This window comes from Empidonax traillii, unplaced genomic scaffold (assembly GCF_003031625.1).
Source record: "Empidonax traillii isolate 1590-97213 ecotype Southwest subspecies unplaced genomic scaffold, ASM303162v1 scaffold159:size1039807, whole genome shotgun sequence".
NCBI lineage: Eukaryota > Metazoa > Chordata > Aves > Passeriformes > Tyrannidae > Empidonax > Empidonax traillii.
In genome coordinates, this window is record NW_020955352.1 from 777,836 (window position 1) to 800,236 (window position 22,401).

The following is a 22,401-nucleotide window of genomic DNA, read 5'->3' on the forward strand; positions in this document are numbered from 1 at the left end:
GGCCTGCACCGATTCTCACCGCCCCTGGGAGCCCCATCGGGAGGGGTGGGACACTGCCCCCTTCCCGGGAGGAGGCTCCGCCCCCCGCACGCGCAGCGCCGCTCTCGCCGCCTCTCCTTAAGCCTCGCGAGATCGCGGGTGACGCCCGGGCTCGGCCGCGGCTCGGGGCAGGCGGGACGATGGCGGCGGTAGCCGGGCGGCTTCTGGCGGCAGTCGCGGCTCACTCAGGGAGGGCAGGCTGGGGCGGGCCGCGCGGCGCCTCGGCTGCTTCGCTGGTGCCCTCCCGGAGCGCCACCGTCACCCGCAGCGGCGCCATTTTGCCCAAGCCGGTTAAGGTGAGTGAGGGGCGAGCGGCTGGGGGCGGCAACGGGCGGCAGAGGTGGCCAATCGGTGGTGGCGCAGCTGTCGTGGGCGGGGCGGGGCGGTGACTGATAAGGGCCTGGGCCAATGAGGGGAGCGACTGTAGGCGGGGCGGGCACGCGGAAGCTCGGCAGCGGCAGGGTGGTGGGGTGGCCCCCTCGTCCCCCGAGCGGGGCGGCGCTGGCCCGGCCCGGCCCGTGTCCCCCCACGTTCCCCTGCGTTCCTCGAGCGAGGCGCTGCTGGCCCGGCGGTGCTCGGTGGGCAGTAAGGCGGAGATCAGCACCCGCCTGCGCACACCCTTTGCCATCGGCGACCGCTCCCCTGGCTAAGCCACGGGCGTTCCCTGCCCCGGGCTTCCCGCGGCTTCCAGCTCCCCGGTGTTGGAATGTTTATAATACCATAGTACTGTAATAAAACGCGATGCGGTGACGGGAGGTTGGCACTAGGCACGGCAAAGCGTTCCTCCCGCCGCTTCCCGGGCCTTCCGCGGGCTTGCGGAGCCGGGAGTTCGTCGGTTCAGCCGAAGTGCCACTTGCTGGTAAAGATCCACCTTTTCCAATCGACTCCTTGCAGACTCCCTTCGGCCTCCTCAGAGTGTTCAGCGTCGTGATCCCTTTCCTGTATGTTGGTACTCAGATCAGTAAGAACTTCGCAGCCTTACTTGAAGAACATGATATCTTTGTCCCAGAGGATGATGATGATGATGATTAAAGGGTATGTCATTAACTGCACCAGCAATCTAATTATTTGTGTGTCCCATTTGGCTTGGGGCAGGGAGGAGGATGTCAGACAAGGAAATACAGACAGCAGCAGCTTGAAAGGTACATTTGCAGTTAAACACAGACACGGATTTGCCTTTGGCTATGAACTTTTTTGTTCTTTTATACCAGAGTGGGCCAGACTGGTGTCTGTGAAATCTCCACACCATACATTCACTAGAAATCAGAGTGAACTGATGCAGTTTTATATCTTGTCAGTTGAATCAGAAATAAATTGTAGTCAGTGAGGGTCTGTACCACAGACAGAACAGAGGGACTTCAATGTTACTAAATTATGCATGCAAAGAAGGGCAACAGACCTGGTGAAGCAGCTGGAGCACAAGTCTTACAAGGAGCAGCTAAGGGAGCTGGGGGTGTTTAGCCTGGAGAAAAGGAGGCTCAGGGGACACCTTATTGCTCTCTACAACTACCTGAAAGGAGGTTGTAACAAGGTGGGCGTTGGTCTGTTCTCCCAAGTAACAAGCAATAGGACAAGAGGAAATGGCATTATGTTGTGCCAGGGGAGGTTTAGATTGGGTAGTAGGAAGCATTTCTTCACTGAAGGGTTTGTACAGCACTGGAAGAGGCTGCCCAGGGAAGTGGTTGTGTCACACTCCCTGGAGGTATTTAAATGATGTGTAGATGTGGCACTTGTGTCCACTGCTAAACCATGTCCCTGGCAGGGCTGGGCTAGCAATTGGACTCAATGAACTTGAAGGTCTTTTCCTACTTAAATGATTCTATGATTTTGTTCTACTTGTTTACCTTTTTAAAAGTTTTTTGCTAACTCAAAGAATGATTATTTTAAAAGAGAATCACTTATTGTCTGAAATTCTGATATAGATGAACAGTTTAAGAGAATTCCAGAACCCATCAAAACAAACTGTCTGGTGGGTCTTACAACATTGAGTAGTTGGATCATTCAGACTTAGTGGAAAGAAAGAGTGGAAATAATTCCCCTTTATCTGCACTGCGCTACACTTTCTACTATTTTATGTTATTCTGTTTGGCTTGCCCTTTTATAAAGATTTGAGTTTGGGTGTATTTGATTCTTTATAAAACAAAGAAACTGTTTTAAAGATGTCATTGCAAACAGTGTTGCTTTGTAATTGGTTTGGTGGATGTATTCTACTTGATAAGGGGGTTTTCCAGCACGCACTGTGCAGCTAAAAACAAAGACTGTACTGGCCTGTTGGAAACTCCCTTTACCTAAACTCCACTTTGTGTGGTATTGGGAGAAGTGTTTCTGAAGCTTGTTATTCTATTTGCAGCACGGTAACAGAAGAACGGAAGGGAGAAAGCCATTGACAAAGCAATGATTCCAACGTCTGTCACCTGTGTTTTGTCCTTCCTAAACGGGACGGGGGCTTTGTCCCCCTTTTGCCAGTGAGTGTCCAGTGCATGACGGAATCTGTAAATCAGGGCTGAAGGAAGAGCACTGCATCCCTGCAGCCCTTGCACATGCTCACCTCATCAAAGACTGCTTGGATGCCTTGAATTAGCAATATGGGAAACACTTAATTAAAGATCAAGAGATTGAGATGTATGACTTTGGTCTTGTTTTTTTATTCATTCATTGTGTGCCTGTGTACTAGCATTTGTCTAACCTTTCTCCTCTGTCTGTCTGTTCCAGTAAGGAGGCTCTCCTCATACTTATTTCCTCTTGTGAGTCCTCTCTGTGAGCCCTTTTCCCCAGGGGAAGCAGCAGCCCCACAACACAGCCTCATTAAAGAATGGAGTGCATATCAACAGTGGCACTGTGGTTCCACAACCTGGCAGGTGATGGAGACTGTGTCATTAATGTCATCTCACTGAAGATACAGTATTATCATCACAGAGTTAAAAGTTTTTGTACCTTTGGTGAAAGATTACAAATGGCAAACTAACTTGCTGATATGTTTTATAGCATTTAATCTCTGAACACTGAAAAAAATGTCTGAACACTGGCTCCATGTACCTGATATTTCCTAGGTAGTTTGGTACTTCCTTCCGAATGAGCCCTAATACACTTGTTGTCTTAACTGTGTATAAACTTCAAGTCCTCTTTTCATACAAGTGTTTACTATTGCATTTAAATCCTAGCATAACAGACTTTAAAAGTTTCGCCTAATGTTGCACACATTGGCACAGTGTATAGTTCAAACAGCCACACTTGCTCCCTTATCCTTTGGCACAGCTTTGGATGTTTGCTCTGTAACTCTCCAGCATAGCTATGAAAAGGGAGCCTGCAATCCGAGTAACCGCAACAGCTGTAGCTGAAGGGAGCTGTCAGGTTCTTGAGTCGCTTGGTATCTGAGTTGCCCCCTCCTTCCCCAAGCCACTTGAGAAGTGGTTGTTCCAGACCATCTGCTCTTGGGAGCCAAACATGTACCCGCTCCTGTCTTCTATGCTGCCAAATTCCTTATCGCTGCTTTATCCCATGGTCTCTCCTGGCCCCTCCTGACTCTTTCAACCCTGTCCTTAAAAACACGCCACCCCTGAAGCCCCAAGGTACACTTACATACACATCCCTGAGGAGTGCTGTGTTACAGTCCTCATCTGGGGAAGAAAGCTCCAGTATTTAGGCAGAATAAAAATAGGTTTGACTGTACTACAGTAAAGATCTGATGCTGCTCACACCTGGGGGAGCTCCAGCAGCGAGTTATCTCCTGAAAATCTGTTCTGACTGGTGACAGGACAAATTCTCCTTACCCTTCTCAAAAGGGAGTTAGTAATTCCTGATTCAATTAAGAAGGTGATGGTAGGACACCATCTCCTGCTAGGCATCATAAGTTCATACAGAGCCTTCCTATTCTAGATAACAGTACAATCCCCCATTTTTCCTGGTAATTTCATTCTACAGCAGGAAAATGGACTCTGCTCATGTCTTTAGACACAAAGGGATTTATTTGCCTATTGGATTTTATGTATTCTCTGAGGAGGTAAACAAAGACTAGTGTCCAAGTGAAAAACAGCAGGTCAACGAAATCACAGCATGAAACTGCAAGGCACTACATGAATACGAATGGGTCTCAAGCTCAAGAGTATTTCTGTGACTACACTAGCTGTTCTGAAGACCTGCTCTTTCCTCCACAGAGCTAACACGCACAAACAGGGCTGCAGGCCAAGCACAAAGCCCCACAGCTAGGTTGTGTTGTGGTTATTCAGCAGACACCCCGGGGCAGGTGATGGGACAAACGCTGCCCACTGAAAATACATACTGGCAAAACTGTGAAATGATAGCTCTTCAAACATAATCATCATTTGCACACACTCTGGATTCAGCTAGTCATTAGACTCCTAATATGTTACACAATCTCTCTGTATGTTTGTGTTTTTTTTTTTGCTATTGTACAGAACTTTATTTGTGATATAAGGCAGGAAGACACAGAGTCAATCCCTCAGGGATCGTGGCCCGCATAGAATTTGGACAGAAAGTCTTTAGGTCGCGGGGTTTCCGTCTCATGGAAATACCTCATGACGTGAGTCCTCTGCTTCCATACATGAATGGTTTCTTGAAGCTCCATTTTCCCCTGAGCACAGACAAAAGAATTTTAGACCAGTTCTCAGTTAAAAACCAAGTCTAACCTTACAGCAGCATGAAAGTTATTTGAATGCACTTAGAAAGATTTAAGTAAAAAATAGCCACATCAGCAATCCTGTACTCCTACAGACTGCATGTATCACCTACACTGTGACACAAATATACTGTGACATACAAATGACACAAACATACACAAATATGTTCTCACTTTGTGACTTGACATCTCTGCAGCATAGCTCCCCAGCCCTGTGAAACAGGCAAGGGATCTTGCCTCCTCCTTAAATCCTGCATTGTTTCTCTCATAACCAGCACCTCCCACAAAATTCTACATAACATTCCTAATTTTCAAGTACCTCTATTTAATTTGTTTGAATAGCAGCACATTACCTGTAAAACTAAGTACAGCTATTGCCAAGTGCTTAGGACCAGTATCACTGCCACAGAGATATTAAACTTCACTTCTTCATGAGTCCGCTGTATTGTACCGGTTTTGTTGGATGGCAGAACATAGTAAAATGAGACTGCCTGGAATTGTCATCAACTGTACTACTTAGGATTCTATTTCCAGATTTTTTTCATCACATCAAGACAGAGTACCTGTCTTGAAATGCATGAAATACAACAGGTAAGCATGGCAGTCCTTGGTTGGATGCTTTCTAATGCATTAAAACTGCAGACGTCACTTACTGTGGCTCTTTTAAAGATCTGCAAACCAGAAGAACCCTGAGTGACAGAAATCTATATTCGAGCCACTCGGATTTAGGTGCGTTAAGATCCTGTTCCTCTGCTTACTGAAGCAGCATGATCCCCGATCAACAGGTTTGCTGACACAGGTAAAGCAAAATGACTGCAAGACACAACCGTTCCATAGCCCAAGTTGTTTGTACCTTAATAACCAGCATGTCTATCACCCGTGGATCCCTAATGTGGGCGTTCTTCATGAACATCTCCCGCACCTTGTTACGCCCCTGTTTCACCGTGATGTCCAGCTGGTACAGGTGCACTACAAGAAACACAACACCCACTGCGGTCATCCACATCGCTTCGCGGTTTTCCCACCGGCGGGGTTCAACTCAACCCTCCAAAACGCTACCGAGTCGCTCGTTCACGCGCAGCCGGCCGGCTTCACCAATGTCATTAAGGCCGTTCGACCTTGAGCACGCGCGGCAAGTCCCGCGCGCCTCACCCACCCGTGTTGGGCACCTCGCGGTACCAGGCCCGGTACAGCTCCCTGACGCGCCGCTTCGCCTCGCTCAGGTCCCGGCTGAAGATCGGCTTCACCGCGGCCGACACCACCCCCTTGCCCGCCACCGCCATCTTGCTGCCGCCCTCGCCCTGCCACCGCCCGCGGAAACGCGCACTGCGCGGCAGCGCTCCTATTGGCCGGCTGTGCTGCCACTCCGCCCGGCCGGCCGACGACCCCCCATCGGATTGGTCGCAGGAAACGCCAATCAGCGCTGTTTGCGAGACGGGGATGACCACGCCGGGTGGGCGGGGCCGCGCCATGTCCCGCCCCCCCCTCGGGGCGGTCGGGTCCGACCCCTCAGAGCCGGGTCCTCCCTCGGGGCCGGGCTGGGGATGTGTTTTGGAATTGTGTATTTGTTGCCTTTGCCCCCCAGACGTCACATCGGCTGTTTGCTCATTCAGGTGAACCTTCTGTCAGTGCACTATTGCGTGCTAGAAAGACAGTCCTAGTCTAGCTATACCCACGTTTTTATCCAAATACACGAGTGCTGGGATCCTCACTGAGGTTAAGTTCCCGGTAACCTTCTCTTTAAAGACACTCGTGTGTGCTGGTCACTATAAACCCGAAACCGTTCATTTCAGTGTCATTGAACCGACCAGAAAAATAACACTGAAAGGATCTTTAAAGCAGCAGTTGCGGTGCTAGGGGTAAGGAGAGAAATGTCAAGTGAGCATCTGAGGCTGGGGCACAGCAGGACCCAGGCAACCACAAAGAGGAGAGGCGAGAAACAACTTTTATTCTTTCAGGGTTTTTTTGTTTTGTTTTTTTTTTTTTTTTAGATTAAAAGCATGAAGTACAAATCTTAGCATGGAGTACAAATGTTAACAACTGCATTAATAAGTATTTGCATAATTCAGTAGCTTTCATAACTTCCAAAATTACCATTAGAAAGATAGATATGAACGTGTCCACACATGTGCACTCAGTTTCAGGTATTTGGGTTTTTTTAGTGGTGGTTATACATAGAAACTCCTTTATGCTATGGTCCTTTCAGCCATGTGGTTAAAAGGCAGCTACTGTTAATCTAAATATCAACATATCTTAACACCTTGCAAAACAATTTGTCAGGAATATTGCAGGAAGAAAGAGAAAGGTAGTTCTGAAGTCTATGGCCATATAGTTTCAAACAGTATAACTCCATCCCTTTGTGAGCTCCAAACCTCCCCAAGAGCTGATTTTCAGCACTGCTGAAAAAAACCCAAAACAGTTATCAGGACCTAATTAGAGGAAATGATAAATCTAAACAGCAGAATTTCTCTTGAAATGCATTTATAGAAATTTCTCCACTTCACAAATGATCTGCTTCTGTGGCTGACACACCATATGGATTATTTATGTATTCCTAGGTATTTATTCCTACTGGAGGAATAACGAGACATAAGGGTTGTCAGGATTAAAACTTACTTTCCTTGGGGCTATAAATGAAAACAATGCAATATTTGTGCAATAGAGAGGAGTATGTAATAAACAGGAAGGAACAAAGGAGACATGTATATGTTGGATCGTAAAATTTTTCAGGAGCTCTGCTCTGAAACTGTATTTAAACGTCACCTTGTTGGAGCTGAAGCTCTCACCCTGCCCATCAGCAGCACCAGCCAAATCAGCTGACCATCCCTTGTTTTTTCAGGAACCAAGCCAGAGCTGGGCTCCCCTGGGCACCAGGCAGAGGCACACACTGCTACACTGCAGGAGAGGCAGAGCATGGCTGGATGGGCAGTGGGGCTAACACTAGTACCTTACAGGTTTTTCCTAGTCGTTTTTTGCTTCCAGAAACAGCAAGACCCCAGGGTTGTCTTATACCCAGGATATCCTTGTATTTCTGTAAACTAATTCAGGGCTAATAATTCTTTCAGAAGCTGTGTGTTCAGTGAACTGCTTCTGCAACCTGTGAGAGCCAGAAGTACAGCAAAGCTGGCTGATTAGGCAAAAATGTCCTTACAAACTTGATTGCCATTACTAACTTCCTACAGCTGTTTGGTTCAAGATCCAGAACCAGACTTAAGCTAAACGAGATACTGGGCTAGAGCCTTACTTTAGACAGCTGTGGACATTTTTTTGACTTGAGAGGCCTTAAGTGGAGCCCAGCACGATCCTGCCTAGACCTGCAATATTTCTGATAAAGTTTGCATTGCTGGTGCCTTGTGAGTGAAAGGAGAGTGGTGTGCACTTATCTTGGGACAGCTTGCAAAAGGAACGGGTGTGGGGAGTTTGTGAGAGCAAAACAAGCATCCACCCGTGGCCTGGGCTGGTCCTTAGGGAGCACAAACGTGAATTTCTGCAGGAGAGTGGTAAAGAAAAGAAAGAGCTCCATCTTGGCCAGCTGTTCTCCCAGGCAGGCACGGCGACCTGCAAGAGAGGGAATAGAAAGTGTCCATCAAAGAGGGAATTAATCCATGCTGGAATCACTGTGGGGGGAGCAGATCACCCTCCTGCTGTGCCTCTGACTTGCAGCTGGGTACTCCCCTCAGATTTACCTGCTGAGAAGGGCATGAAAGCGTCTGGTTTCACAAACTGCCCGTTTGCATCCAGGAAGTGTTCAGGGTAAAACTCATTTGGCTTCTCCCAGACTGTCTCATCCTTCAGCACAGAAGACAAGTTGGTGATGACTGTCGTCCCCTGCATTCGTCAAGAGGAAACAACTTATGTGAGAACAGCAGCATTATCTTGGCACAGTGGATCAGTGCTGGTCCCTCTTAATCTGTGTCTCCCATCTAATAGCAATCATCGTTCAGTGCCTCAGCATAAGGCACCCATCTCCACTTCTGCATCTTATTTAAAGCAGAGGTAAAGCAGGGCACTTTTCCAATGACATATATGGTGCCTGCCCTACGCTCTGAAACATCTGAACTTTTGCAATTTGTATCCTTACAGAGGCTGTTGAATGCAAATGCCGATTTCATGGTTACACAGTGAAAACAGCCTCTGCTTCTCAGATCCTCCTGGACTTGTTTTACAGCTGCAGAGAAGAAGCTGACTGACAGACTTCAAAGCCCAACTTTCACAGGGGCCATGGAAAATTGCAAAGCTTTCCTGTTTCACATGTCAACATTCTAAGCCAGAGGAGATACTGCAAGGCTACCAAAAAAAAAAAAAAAATCCCAGGCTTGAATTCTGCCAGTGCTGCCAGGGCAGCTGCCTGTCACAGTGGAAGTGGTCTGAATGTCAATGGCATTTGAATAGCTTCAGAGGTTAGAATTTTAAATACTACCGTCTAAAGAAAACCAGTAAGCTGGTGTCATGTACCTCCAGAGAGCATGTTAGGCTCCTTCCAACACAGGCAGTGAATGTCATAGAGAGGAAAGGAAGTGTTTGCACTAATCTGCCACTGCAGCTGGGTTCCCATATAGCCAGTGTAAACCTAGAGCACAAATATGGCCATCTGCCTGGATTTTGCATGTCAAAATGTCCTATTTTGGTGCTCGACAGTGACTATAATTGGGTCTGGCTGTGCAACACTGCACAGTGGGGTGTGGGGTCACCCACACCACATGCCTGGTGTCTGCACAAGGAGAGGATGCTGTATTGCTTATCTGGTCACAGTCACCTTGGGAATAAAGAAGCCTTGCAACTCAGTGTCCCGGTACGTCATGTGAGGTAGTCCAACGGGAGCAATATCCCCACAGCGTTGCACTTCATGGATCACAGCATTAGTGTAAGGCATGCTCAGTTGGTCCTTCATGGTGGGGGGTCTCTCTCTCCCAATCACCTTATCAATCTCTGCTTGGACCTTACCTGAAACCAGAACAAATAAGGAATTAGAGGACACTTAGACAGAAGTGGCTGGTACAAGCTGAAGGAAGATTGGCAGCATGAGATTGTAGGCACTGGGTGAGAGCAGGACAGGCAATTAGTGAAAGAAACAGGAACTAGATGGGAAGGCATTTTTCAGTGGCTCGGTGACATCTGTATGACTGTTCTTTGAGCACAGTGTCTTTAATAAAGGTCTTGCCACTTGACATGCTACCTTACCCCTCCTCTATGCAGCTGGAAGGGTACTTGCGCATGCAGCATTAGAGAATTTGAACTGATCAGCATCTACTCCAAATACTGGAAAGAGGGTACACTGACCACTGCAAGTCCCCAGCCTTCAAAATAAAGGCAAGAGCGAACTTGCCTTTCCAATTTGTCTTTTTTATCAGGGCTTAACCTCTGCCAGAACAGCTGTTTGGGAAGTGCTTCTCCTAGCTTCTGCTAGGCCAACAATCACCAAAGCAAAATCCCCAGATCATGGAGAGGTGTTCAGCCTCCTTGCAAAAAAACGCAGGTTGAAGGGAAGAGGCCACACCTCTGCCTGTTTCTGACTTACTCTGTATTTCTGGGTGGAGAAGCATATACAGCAATGCCCACCGAAGAGTGGTGGTGGTGGTCTCAGAACCAGCTCCAAACAAATCTCCAGCTACCAGACGAAGGTTCTGATAGTGGAAACCGTTCTCTTCAGCTGCCTTACCCTGTGAAGAACAAACAAGTGGGAAATTTGAGCTGGGGTATTTGCTAGCTGAGAATACCATTGTCCAGAGAAGTACTGAGAAGCACTAGATCCATTTTTCAGTGGGAGAGTAGAGCACAACACAGGCAATGGTCTCAGCATGACTGATGTACTTTGCAACTCTGTTATTTCCTGTATTTGAAGGTCCTCAACCACCTCCTGAGAGATGAAAGCTACACCTGCCTTCAGGACAGGAGTGAACACTTTGTGCTCTCAGCTCAAACAGACAGCAGGCCCCTGCCACTTGCCATAACATCCTTCCCCAGAGGAGGTGGAACAGAGTTATCCATGTTTGGTCTGATCATAAAACCCACACAGTCGAGAGGAGGCTGCATTGATGTGGCTAATGCAAAATTAACATTATTTTAAGAGAGTTATCCCTAGCTACGCATTACAGATTCTCTCTGCTTCTGGCCTCATATATTTTCTTACAATCGAAAAAAAAAAGAGATGAGGGTATTACCGCTGCCTATTAAGTCTGCAACACCACTTTCAGCATAACCGATCTCTCATCCAAATGCTAATTGAGCTCAAATTTGTTAGCATATGAGATATGACAAGCTCTCTGCATGAATTCATCTTCTTGTCTTTTCTAATCCTCTTTATACTCTCCCTTCCTAGGGACTAGCTTCTGTTAAGTTATTCAGTATATTTTGATGCTGTTGTAATATGGATAGCAATTAATAAGGCATTTAAGACTCAACTGTTATTCCAATAAAAGATCTCATGCAAGGGAGCTATGGGACTGACCTGACCAAAGTTAACTCAGGAGAAGGATTTATCAGACTGGCTTATCAGGGGATCTTAGTGAAAAGAAGAGCGCTGTGACAAGAGCCAGCATGGTCAGACTCCCATCCACCCCCAGATAGTACTGCTCAGTGCAGAGCAACATAGGTCATGTTGCTCTGCATGTGCAAGCTGGGGGGCCAATGCATGGAGGAGGTGACCAACACCCCCGGCACGGCAGGGTTTGTGATGTGGAGCAACAGTCCAGCCTGAGCACTCGGATAGTGGAAGCAATTAGCAAGGAGAATTTGCTAATATTTCTCATCTGGCACTCAAAATTTAGTGAATCCATGTGCAGAAACATATGGTGGATGGATGGGCTGATGCAAGTACCTTTGATTTTATACTGACTTTGTGCCTCACTGAATCGAAGGAAAGGCTCTTTTCATTTCAGTGAAGCTCAGATTTAGGCCGTCTTCTGATATGTAGGGAACTAGTTCTTAGCAAGCAATTCAAAGACACATATCCTGAAGGAGATGCCATCTTTTCAAGTCATAACTTGGTTTAAAGACAGGCTACAGACTGGGCAATGACACAAAAAAGCCAGTCTGTTGCCGCAGTTTTGTAACTGATTTTGAGACACCAGTCATCAAGGCACTGACATTACAAAGAATCTTGCATATTAATTTGTTCTCTGGTGCAAACTTAGAAATATTAGTGAATTCTCAATCATTGCCTTTTAAAAGCCTTCAAAATGGTGTAGGCTAGAAAGAAGGAAGTTGCTAGACTCTGAGGGAATGTGAAGGTAGAAAATGGCAACAAGAACATCAGCAGATAATATAATCTCTCAATACAGTAAAGGAAGTTAAAGCAGGAAGAACATCTTTCTTATGAAGATATAACATGGAACGAAAAAGTAGGAAATTAGCTGGTAAGAGATTTTAAACAATTCTGTGAAGAAAGTCAGCTTCAATGAACAAGCTTAAACAGGCAGAGAAACTGCCCCTGGACCTGCTGGGGTCACCCTACCTTCTCCATTTCCTTTAAAAAAGCATCCGTGAGATCTCGGGTGTGAGTAGGGTCCCAGGTCTTCATGTGCTTATCTACGAGCACATCAATGTAGTCCATGAAAGCCTTTTGGTTTTGAAAGACTTTCTGTGCCACTCCGGGGATGCGCAACAAAACGGGCACCACGTTAAGAAGCTGGGGTGTGGGAACCAGAGAGAGAGGGAAAGAGAGAAAAGATATTATGTGATGCAAAAAAGAAAAATTATGAAAACACAATGCTCTCAATCAACAGAGGGCAGCTTCTTACAGCTCTCAGTTTACCTGAGGAAGGAATCCAGTTTCTTCATTCAGGGAATTTTCAAAGAAACGCAAGAGTTTGTGGAATGTCTCATCACTGTAGTCGAAACGCTCTCCAAAGACAATGTTGCAGATCACGTTGCAGACTGCATTCTTTAAAGGACTATGAACATTGAAAGAACGACCTGAAAATGGAAATGGAGACCAAGTAATGAAGCTCAGCAACACCAAGCTGTTGGACCTCAGCTGTCAGCAGCAAGAATACACAAATGCCTCCTCGATGACTTCAAGAGAAAAAGCCCTCAAACCACTCAAAGTACAAATGTATCATACTAAGAAGTGAAGATCATCTCATCTCTTACTAATATTTGGTTGATCTGTGTTTAAAGGAGAAAACTCCCAAAAAGTGGCAAGCTTGTTCTGTGACTTGAAAGGTAACATGTTGTGTCTAGATGACAGGCGATGTGCTGTGAACTCTCAGCTGCAATTCTATTGCATGTGATAATGTCAATATGTTCCACTAAACTTCAAAAGGTAACAGTCACCCAGCTTTGGCAATAACTCTGTTTTACCTCTCTATTTCTAATTTCCTATTTGTTTCCTCTTTCAAATGGATTAGTGTTACAGTAGCCACACTGTGTAAAGTAAAAGTGGCTCCAAGGAATTCATATAGACTAGAGACACTGCATTTTCTAGGGAAGAGAGCCCTGCCTGCAGACAAGAGTGGCTTTAGTAATACTTTGCATCGCTGTATTGTCTTCTTCTGTGACTTCCCCATCCTTGTGGATGTGACAAACCTTCTTCAGACTTGAATGCTGAACAAAGAAATCTAGCTTCCTCTATCACTCGCTCTTCCAAGGATTTCTTTCCCATCCCAAAGTTCCTCAAGGTAGAGAGCGTGAATTTCCTTAGCTCCTTCCACGTGTGCCCATATCTTGCCAAAACAACACCTGGAATTATGAATGAAAAAGAAATGTCAGGATATCTCACTTGTACATCAAGGAAAGTTTGCTAGACAACGGCAATTCTGAGTTTGGAGGTACAGGTCTGTGTGGATAGATGAAAGAGTCTGATCTTATACAGCTCCTTTATACAGCAATTCTGAAAATGGATTACTGCACCTTCTAATGCCTGTGCCTGGCTAGCAGAGGTGGAGGGGGGATTCAATGGCTGCTAAGGATAAAGGAATCACCCCTCCAAACCATTCAGCATTGCACCCTTAGTTTGTGTGAACTGGGGAGCGGCTTTTGCCACCACACAGGAGCTGAGGATGAGATGTGGGCAGGATGCTGGATAATATTCTGTCTTGGATGAAAGTTACCATATTTTTTTTGCAACAACAACTTGCATATAGTGCTGTTATGTGCAAGCTGTTGTCGCATAAGCACGTTGTTTTACATAAGCACGTTGTTTTACGTAAGCACAGTAAGCACTAATCACTGGGTGACAGGAGCTGGCAAGAAAGTTGTACCACTGGTAGTGTCCTAACACTGCTGCAGAGGTGTGTGCTCACACCTGGAGCTGTACTACAGCCACTAAGGGGAGCCCCCATCTCATCAAATCCAATTTTGTCCCCACCAAAGAGTGGCAGACGTACGAGGAGATTGACCCAGGGGACATGAGAAGGTGGCACCATACTAAGAAAATCTTCCATTTCAATCTTACTTGTGCTAGTGCCAGTGAATAATGGTATTTTCAAGAGACTTGCCTTCGGAATTCTTTCCATAGCCCATATGTTCATACACTGGAAAGTATGGCCGGTCAGCAAAGTCCTCTGACTTGTGGACCAGGGCTTCCTTCACTGCTTTATACCCATTCAGCACCACCACGTTGGTCCAGCAGTTCTGGAGGTGGTAGATGTTTCCAAACTTCTTCTGAAGCTGCCAAGATAAAAAAGTATGTCCCTGAAAATGAGCTGAATGTAACATCAGAAATATCACCATATCCTTTCTTAGGGCCTTTACTATTTTGTGATTTTTTGAGGTAGTTTTATTCGGAGATCTTCAGCTGATCTTTGACCTTTGTCTTTGCAGTGGAACAGCTCAGTGCCAAACAGCAGCTGAAGCAGGAATCAGTGCTCCACGAGTGGAAAAATTTAGAGTACACCTATCCCGATGTACAAGCTGTTGCCAGGAGCATTGTGCAAGTATTTTGGATTGTGTTAAGGACCTTTTTTGGGATTTTCAAAGGCTGCAAGTTCAACAATTGATTATTTCCTAATATTTGTATTTACTTTGATCTGAAAGACTAGGTAAGTTTTGAGTTAGTCTACTTCTGCTGAAGGAAATAGTAATGATTGGGTGATAGATGATATACCCTACATCTGCTGTGATCTGTAAGAGACATCATGCTGACAGCAGGATGGGTGCACAGGTAATCCTGTCAGCCATGCACTCGCCATGGCATTTGACCTTGGAGCTGTCTCCTCCAGGTAGACAAGCCCTTTAACTGGACACAGACTCCTGGGAAGGCAGGTCCAAGCTCCCCTGCTAGTTAGGAACACTGAACAAAACACCCAGGAGCGTGTTGTTCAAAGACATGCAATAGTAGCGATGCCCCACAGTTTTATTTTTCTTTTTTTTTCTGTAGTTTTTTTTGTGGGTTTTTTGTTTGTTTGTTTGTTTGTGGTTTTTTGTGGTTTTTTTTTTTTTTTAATTTGTTTAAAAATTAGGAGCCTTCATTTCTGCACTGCAGCATTGCAAGGAGTTGGAGTACTTAATACTTATTTGTAGTAGGATTGAAAAGTGAATTAGCACTTCACTGGCACTAGAAATACATCATTAAAAGCGATTACTGGTCAAGATTGTGGTTAGCATGACCCTGACGTGATATGATTTGAAAGTGGAAAGCTTTTGACTACATGCAAGCAAATAATACAAATGCTATATTTAGTTTCTCCATTTGGCAGGTTCTGGATAGACAGCTGAACAGCGCTGTCCTAGAAAAGAGGGCTTTAGAGTTTGCAAGCTGAAGCACAAAACCCCCACAGTTTATCTGCTGCAAGCTGTGCTGTGCTTTTCCTTTGAGAAAAGCTAAGCCCTGACTTTGAATAGGAACGCTACTGAGATTTTGGGCATTGCTGCTGGGGCAAATCCCACAAGCTGATCTCTTTAACTGAAACTGTCACATGCCTGCAGGCATGCTTCAGTAACTCACACAGAAGTTTGCCATTCTGCAGCCTCATTCCAGCCCAGATATTTGTTTGTCTTTCCTTGTTTGTACATCTTCCTGTTCTTTGCCCCCAGATCTGCCCACGTGGTTAGGTTGGTGGGCAGCTCTACAGCATCACCTGTCATTGGGGACACAACAGCATCTCCCACTGAGCTCATGCAGAGGTGGGGAGATGGAGATTGGTGAGTGGTGGTGTGTGATTATTGTTCATCCGTGAGGGCCAAGTCAGTGTCCTTAGGCAGTGACTTGCTTCGTCCTGGACTTTGGAGAGGGCATTGCCCTTCGGCTTTGTGCAAGAGTAGGTCATGCCAGGGTGTACCCCACCCCTCCTGGTCGTGTGAGCGGCGCTTCACTGCAGGGGCTGACACTCACCTGTTTGAAGGAGTGGGTGGGGTTGTGGAAGTCGACGGAGAGCATGGTCCCGATGAACGGCAGAGACACTGGGCCCGGTGGGTAACGGTGCCAATTCTTCCTGCGCTTCATGAAGTCAAGCAGTAAAGTAAAGACTGTAATAAAAACACCCAGTACTGAGATGTTGCTCCAGAGGGATGACAGCTGGGACCCCAGCCACAGGAGCAATGCCATTTTGTAGCCTGTCTACTCCTCTGTCTTCCTCTTTGGACACAAGACTGTTTCTGCCTCCTTTTGCCTTCTCTCCTCTTCTCCCTTCTCTTCCGTTTCTGACCTTTTAATATGGCACTTGGCTCAAACTCAAAGCTCCTCCTCTGCTTAGCTCAGCCTTGGGGGAGTGGTGATAAGGGTCATTCCTCCTCCTCCTCCTCCAAAGCCTTTTTGTCACTGCCAAAGGAAGTGACTCCTGCCAATAATGCCGTCCGTGGGAGAGAACTCGGTGAGTTCCAGGTGTTTGGGTGCCCTCTCCAGCAGCCAAAGTGGGATCACAGTTCTCAACATGCAACCAGTCTTGCTGCATTCTCATGGGGTGATCTGGAAAGAGTTTATTTAAATCTGTGTCACCTTCTTGTTAGTACAGGCAAGTCAAGGGAAAAGCAAATTCTAAACACAGATCACCCAGGTATCTGTTTGCAAGGCTGAGGACTGGTTTCATCGGACCTCGAGAAAGCTCACTTTAGGTCAAACATTCACTTACAAAAATCACTTGTCACAGAAATTAGCCTAAAACAGTGACCTGAGACTTTAAAAATCATTTATGTTTCTGGGATTAGCAATCTTTATCCAACTCCAAATGTCAGTCAGCATGATGACCTTGGCTTTTGTAGAACACAGCTCAGCTATAAACGGAGAAAGCAATATATTATATGAAGCCTTGAATTTCCAGCCTTTTTTGGCAGCAGCAATGCAAACACAATTATGGAGTTAGTCACAGTATTTCCTAACGCAGCACGGCTGTGTGCTCCTGGCATCTTTGCCATCGGAGATCAATAAACCTTGCTCTTAGGGCAGTTAGTTCTAGATAAAAAGCAGCAGTGAAGCCATCACAGCTTGATCTGTGATCTCAGTGTGATCAGAGAAAAACTCCTAATGGAGAAATCTCTGCAGCAGCGATGGAGAGCTCAGAATGCAAAGCTACACACCTGCAGAGGCTGTGAAGGCAGCTCTGCTGTGCACCCACGGCCTCAAGATGCCCCTTCCCCTGGGAGGCACCTCAGCACTCATCATCTGTGTGCTGAGGTCACCTCGCTGGAGTCTGCAGCACAATCCTGTTTTGAAAGCATCATGACTCAGGGTTCACCTCAAGGAGCTGTAAACAAACATATGTGGTTTCTGGAGCATGCTGAAGACAATTTCTCGACACAGGTGATTGATGGAACAACTAGAGGAGATGCTGTACTGGCTTTGCTGCTCACAAAAAAGGAAGAATTGGTCCAGGACATGTTGGTCAAGTTTAAGTTTGCCTGCAGCAACCATGAAACTGAACTACAAATCCTGCAAGAAGTCAGCAGGATAAATAGCATTACTGCCCTTGCCTTCAGGGGAGCAGATTTCACCTCATTCAGTGATCTGCTTGACAGGATCCCAAAGGGAGTTACCCTGGAGAGTAAAAGGGCCTAGGAGAGCTGGTAGTTCTTCACAGGCAGCCTACTCAAAGTGTAAGGGCAGTGCATGCCATATATTACCTTTACACTGTTGAAGCCTTTAACACCATTTTCCCCAGTATGCTTGTAGCTAAATCAGCGAGATACAGACTAGCAAACTAGATAAAGTGGGTGGATGATTGTTAGATTGTGGGGCTCAAAGAGCTGGGATCAGCAGTACAGAGTCCAGCTGGTGCATGATCACTAACTAGTGACATCCATAGGTATCTATACTGAGGCTGATAAAGTTTAAAATATTAACAACACGGCTGACAGACAAAGATCACTCTTGGCAAGTACAGCCTGGGAGAGCTAACAAGAGCTGAAGTATGTTTCCAGAGTAGCCTGGGAGTTTGTTGGCTTCTGAGTACCCAAAATATTTCAAACAGCTCTGCTGTGAGGTCTCAGGAGACAGAGCTGTGACAGTCCTGTACTCAGTGGACTAGCTTGAGCAGGAGATGGCTAAATGCTAAAAGGTGATCAAGAACTTCCCTGCACACTGCTTTTCATGACCCACACACTCAGATGACAAAAGATGGGAAATGTGGTCCAAAGAACATCAGGGGACATTTCCTGATCACCTCATCAGTAAAAGGAGGTTACCTTGCCTATTTCACTTTATTTTGAGCTCCACCTTTATGAATTTCAGCTGAAAAATATCCATCTGGGTTCTTTGCATTTTCCTTACCTTAGCTAGAGCCAAAGGCTGTTGGACTCCCATCACTTACCTGCAGGCTGTAAGAAGGATGGTTGACTGGAATTCAGGAAGTGAATTTCCTTTTATAGAACATCACGCTCAAAGACCATCAGAAGAGGAACTCTCCAGCTGCTCTGATTCCTGTGGCTCAGCCTTGACATAAGGCAACAAAGCTGGAACCTGAAAAAGTCACCAGGTTAAGAAAAAAAAAATAGTACACAGACACAGACTTAACAATTTACGCCTTTCCAAAAGATCCCTGGGTAAATGATCTTTATCCCCTTCAGACTGCAGGATAGACAACTCCTTCTACTTAGGGCCAGTACCAAGGACTGCTATTTCTGCAAAGGACTGGAGCAACTGTTACAGCTTTGGTAATAGCAAAGGAACAGTTTTCAAAGCAACCAAAGAAACAATAGACAACAAATCTCTTTCTGAGAGAGAGAAAGAGAAAAGGGTAATCATCCTTCTGAAGAATGAAAGATGTTCATTTGCATTTCTTTTCAATAAAGTAATATTTTGAGCAATTTTCAAGCCAGGGAAAAAACCCACCCAATCCATACATAATAATTTTAGCTAGCTGTCTCCCTGCTGTGCTGGGTGCATGTCTTTGACTGTGAGGAGTCAATTAAGAGACGAGCTAAGTGAAATTACAGAAGTTGCATGCAGACATCACCAATCTTTGGCTGGAGAACCTGCATTACAAATAGAAAGGCAGCTTTGAGAAAAAAACTTATTACTACTGCAAAACAAAGCACCCAGAAGAAACGTAAAGCAAGAGTTGCACTTTTTTTTTTCTTTTTTTTTTTTGGATGCAATTTTAATTGAGCCTTTTTGTCCATGTAGTACCTAGGATCATTTTTAATGACGATGTCATGCTATATCTCCTTTTTGAAGGACCTTCTCTTTATTCAGTGCACAAAATAGATGATCTCTTGTTAATCTTGTTCTAATTACACTATTTGGCTTCAAAGCCTGTTTTGCCACCTGCTGTTCACACCCTGTCCATACGGGTGTTTTAGATGGGCTTCTCCACAGTGATCAAGTGACTGCATGGGTTCGGAGCAGACAGTCTTTTGTACCCACAGGGTCCCTCGGAGGTGCCGCCAGTGGAAGCAAATGACCTTCTAAGTGTTTTTACCCAATAGGAAAAGCTTAGAAGCTGCCACACACAGGACCTGTGCCCAGCTCCCAGCTGGCGTTGCAAGTGGTTTCTGCAGATGTTCCTGCAGAATCACAGCTTTGGCACCTTGGACATGAAGGTCGCAGATTAGTGCCTGTTTATGAAAACTGCTGTTTCAGTAATTACCCAGCATCACATACTCATTTCTTCACAGAGGGTGGGGTGAAAATCTTTCAGTGTCTAAAGAAACACTCTTCTCTCCTTCTTTGCTTCAATACTGGAGCCAGCCAGGAGGCACTGCACAGATAGCATGAAGATTTCCTTGAGCTTTCAGAAAATTTTCATCCAAACCCCAGCAGGCTGCCTGCTTTCCCCCTAACACCTTTAGATGGACCCAAACCTCAGCAATGTTTCATTCTGGAGGAGCAAAGCCTCTTGGAACAGCACTGGTCAGCATGAAGCCTGCTGCTCTCATTCCCTGGCTGTCCATCTCTCAGCCTACAGCAGAGCTGGGTCTGATGAAGACTCCAGAAACCCTTTCCTCTTTGATGGCTTCTTCTGAGCACAGAAAACATGGCCTCCCACTCAGTCTCAGACTTTCTTGGTCTTTCCTCCACCTCCTTTTTTCCGCCCACCCTCTCTCTTTTGCCTGTTCTACCTTCGCTTGGACAGCTTCTCCTCCTGACTGTTTCAGCGCTGGAAGGGGCAAGAGGTGCACAGAGGAGACCAGCTTCACACTTGTCATTCACCCTTGCCAGCCTCTGGCAGCCAGCAATAACCACCACCTGCTTTGTTCAGACATCTCGGGGGAATTTTAGATGAAAAACTGAGAACTCTATCAAGCACAGGCAAACTGGGTTTTCAAGTGCTTGTAACGTAGCCAAGTTTGAGCACAGTTTTAGAGAGCTGGTGCAATGTGTCTTCCTAACACAAAGCTGCCTCCTGCCAAATTTTGCATGTAATGCTTCAAAGCATTAAACTGAGAAAGGAAAATACCACCAGAAATTTTTCTAATGAGTTAGGAGAAGGTCAGACAAACAATGGATTTCTAAGAACAATGTCAGCCATTAGAAAGGGATCAAAAAATTTTTGGCTGAATGTTCCCAAACAAATTTAGCCTGAGGCACAACCCCGACTCAGGAAATTTTAGTCTCTGCCGGTTCATTGTGATTTTCTTGGCCCTCAGATGGGGGGGGGATGCTGTTAAACATTGGGTACTTCCGCAGTCTTAAGATGGACTGTGCTAACAGCTTGTTCATAATAAAGCAGTCAGCAGAACTGAAATAGCCAAGTCTTTCATAGTTACTGTTACTATGACTTACTGCCAGCCTTCCCACATTGCAAAGAAATCTGTTCTTCAGGCTTTTCTTCCTTAAATTCCCCATGGCTTCCTACCCTTTTTCCTACATCAGTCACAGCAGTTCGCTTATCACCAAAAGAAATGGTAGTTGGACTTTGCTTCTTTCATCATGTCATCCCATCCCCATGCACGTCCCTTGCTCTTAAGAGCAATGACTCTGAACTGTGAACTGAAAGCAGGGCAGGTCTTGGGCCTCATCTTTCCACCCAGAGACAACTCTGTGCTGGGTGCCGTAAGATGTCGAGGAGTTGGGCTCCAGCAACCACTGTGAGCAGTTGGGCAGCGTGAGCTGTGCAGTCGCTGCAGATGTCAACATCTGGATGAATAAAACAGCCACAGAGATGAAGTCACTCCCAGACAAGCCTCAGACAGTAAGGGCTGAAGAATCAAAATTATAAGAGCAGAATGGCCTTATTTTGACTTGATATTTCACAGAATTTAGGTGATAAAGGACCAAGCTCACATCTATACATAAGTGAGGGTTTCGCCTGTCGAGCAAGTGACTGGCCAAGGGTAGTCATGGACCCTAATCCCGGCATCCTCGTCATGCTAACTGGGGTTAAAGCAGAAATCAAAACAAGCTAGCTTGGTTTTAATCACTAAATTCAAGTTCAGGTTCTCCTACAGGCCTTAATTCCTCAGGCTAAAATGTTCCCACTGTTACCTTCGTCTGAGTTAGCCAAACGGAGCTCAGCAATTTCTAACCCCAGCATGGAGAGGTAATGAACCAAGGTGCTGTTTGGCACAGGCTGTGGTACCAGCACTGTCTCAAATGCCTCCTGAAGATTCCGTTAAACCTCTGTGATGTGGCTGAGCTCTGGAAGATGCCTGCTCGTTCAGAAAATGACTGGCAGCAGTCTTGACTCACACTCTCCTGTGAAACTGTCAGAAAAATATGGCTTGCGCCCCCAATACCAGAGGCTGTTGATTTGTCTCAGCTGCTGGTTTTGGTTTCTTGCTTATTAAGCTTCTCAGGAGCTGTGGATATATTGCTTTTCTTTTCATTTTTGATTCTGTACTGATACCTTGGGGTTTTTCTTTGCTGTAATGAGAGCATCCAGGGGAATTTTGGACACAGCTCCTGGCTAAAATCCTGTTATTAATTTTTTTTTTTTTTTCATAAGAGATGCATTTAAACCCATATGGAGAAACTCATCCTACTTTCCTGAAGTGTGAGATCAGTGTGACACCTTTGAAAATAATGGTGTGATTAAATCCAGGTTTTGGAAGCCAAGCAGACAAAAGCATCTTGGTTTAGTTTCTGCCATTGATTTGCCCTGTGAGTTAGACACAAGCACTCAGCTGGCTGCTGGCTCCGTTTCCTTGCTTGCAAAATGTGTTTAATGGAGCTGTTTACCCAGTTGTGATAATGAATCTACAAGTCTTGGTGCAAAGGACGTTAATGAGCACCGATACCATAATTATTACAAAGCAAAGAGATGGGTTGCCAAAGATCTGAGAATAGAGATTAAAATAGATAAAGAGCTAATTTGAAGACTCGCTTTTGTTCCAGGAAGTGTCTAGCTATGATCTTTTTCTTCTGGCAGAAGGAGTATTTCACAGGGAGCATTTTGCTGCTGTCTCCACGCATT

General features: G+C 45.7%; 3 protein-coding genes across 3 annotated transcripts; 1 reads left to right on the plus strand and 2 right to left on the minus strand.

The window, feature by feature from the left end:
• The first annotated feature begins 125 nt into the window (after nt 1-125).
• Nucleotides 126-2,664, plus strand: SMDT1 (single-pass membrane protein with aspartate rich tail 1). The gene is made up of 3 exons (XM_027885062.1): nt 126-335; nt 934-1,074; nt 2,390-2,664. The coding sequence occupies exons 1-2, from the start codon at nt 180-182 to the stop codon at nt 1,069-1,071; spliced, it is 294 nt and encodes a 97-aa protein (XP_027740863.1). The 5' UTR covers nt 126-179; the 3' UTR covers nt 1,072-1,074; nt 2,390-2,664.
• Nucleotides 2,665-4,443: 1,779 nt separating this feature from the next.
• NDUFA6 (NADH:ubiquinone oxidoreductase subunit A6) lies at nt 4,444-5,999 on the minus strand. The gene is made up of 3 exons (XM_027885061.1): nt 5,832-5,999; nt 5,529-5,644; nt 4,444-4,630 (listed from the first exon to the last, which is right to left on the minus strand). The coding sequence occupies exons 1-3, from the start codon at nt 5,956-5,958 to the stop codon at nt 4,499-4,501; spliced, it is 375 nt and encodes a 124-aa protein (XP_027740862.1). The 5' UTR covers nt 5,959-5,999; the 3' UTR covers nt 4,444-4,498.
• Nucleotides 6,000-6,828: 829 nt separating this feature from the next.
• LOC114058074 (cytochrome P450 2D17-like) lies at nt 6,829-16,291 on the minus strand. Its single transcript, XM_027885056.1, has 9 exons — nt 15,948-16,291; nt 14,113-14,284; nt 13,202-13,354; nt 12,429-12,589; nt 12,129-12,302; nt 10,194-10,335; nt 9,432-9,619; nt 8,362-8,503; nt 6,829-8,233 (listed from the first exon to the last, which is right to left on the minus strand). Exons 1-9 carry the CDS (start codon nt 16,158-16,160, stop codon nt 8,055-8,057), a joined length of 1,524 nt encoding a protein of 507 aa, XP_027740857.1. The 5' UTR covers nt 16,161-16,291; the 3' UTR covers nt 6,829-8,054.
• Between the last annotated feature and the right edge of the window lie 6,110 nt (nt 16,292-22,401).

Excerpts from the sequence above, each read along its gene's own strand:
- NDUFA6 (XM_027885061.1), bottom strand. The coding sequence starts at position 5,958 with ATGGCGGTGGCGGGCAAGGGGGTGGTGTCGGCCGCGGTGAAGCCGATC. Across the intron at positions 5,645-5,831 it reads CCGCGAGGTGCCCAACACGG|TGCACCTGTACCAGCTGGAC; the intron begins GTGGGTGAGGCG and ends TGTTTCTTGTAG. Across the intron at positions 4,631-5,528 it reads TAGACATGCTGGTTATTAAG|GGGAAAATGGAGCTTCAAGA; the intron begins GTACAAACAACT and ends GTCTGTGCTCAG.
- SMDT1 (XM_027885062.1), top strand. The coding sequence starts at position 180 with ATGGCGGCGGTAGCCGGGCGGCTTCTGGCGGCAGTCGCGGCTCACTCA. Across the intron at positions 336-933 it reads TTTTGCCCAAGCCGGTTAAG|ACTCCCTTCGGCCTCCTCAG; the intron begins GTGAGTGAGGGG and ends GACTCCTTGCAG.
- LOC114058074 (XM_027885056.1), bottom strand. The coding sequence starts at position 16,160 with ATGGCATTGCTCCTGTGGCTGGGGTCCCAGCTGTCATCCCTCTGGAGC. Across the intron at positions 13,355-14,112 it reads CTATGGAAAGAATTCCGAAG|GTGTTGTTTTGGCAAGATAT; the intron begins GCAAGTCTCTTG and ends TCATAATTCCAG. Across the intron at positions 12,590-13,201 it reads AGCATTCAAGTCTGAAGAAG|GTCGTTCTTTCAATGTTCAT; the intron begins GTTTGTCACATC and ends TTCCATTTTCAG.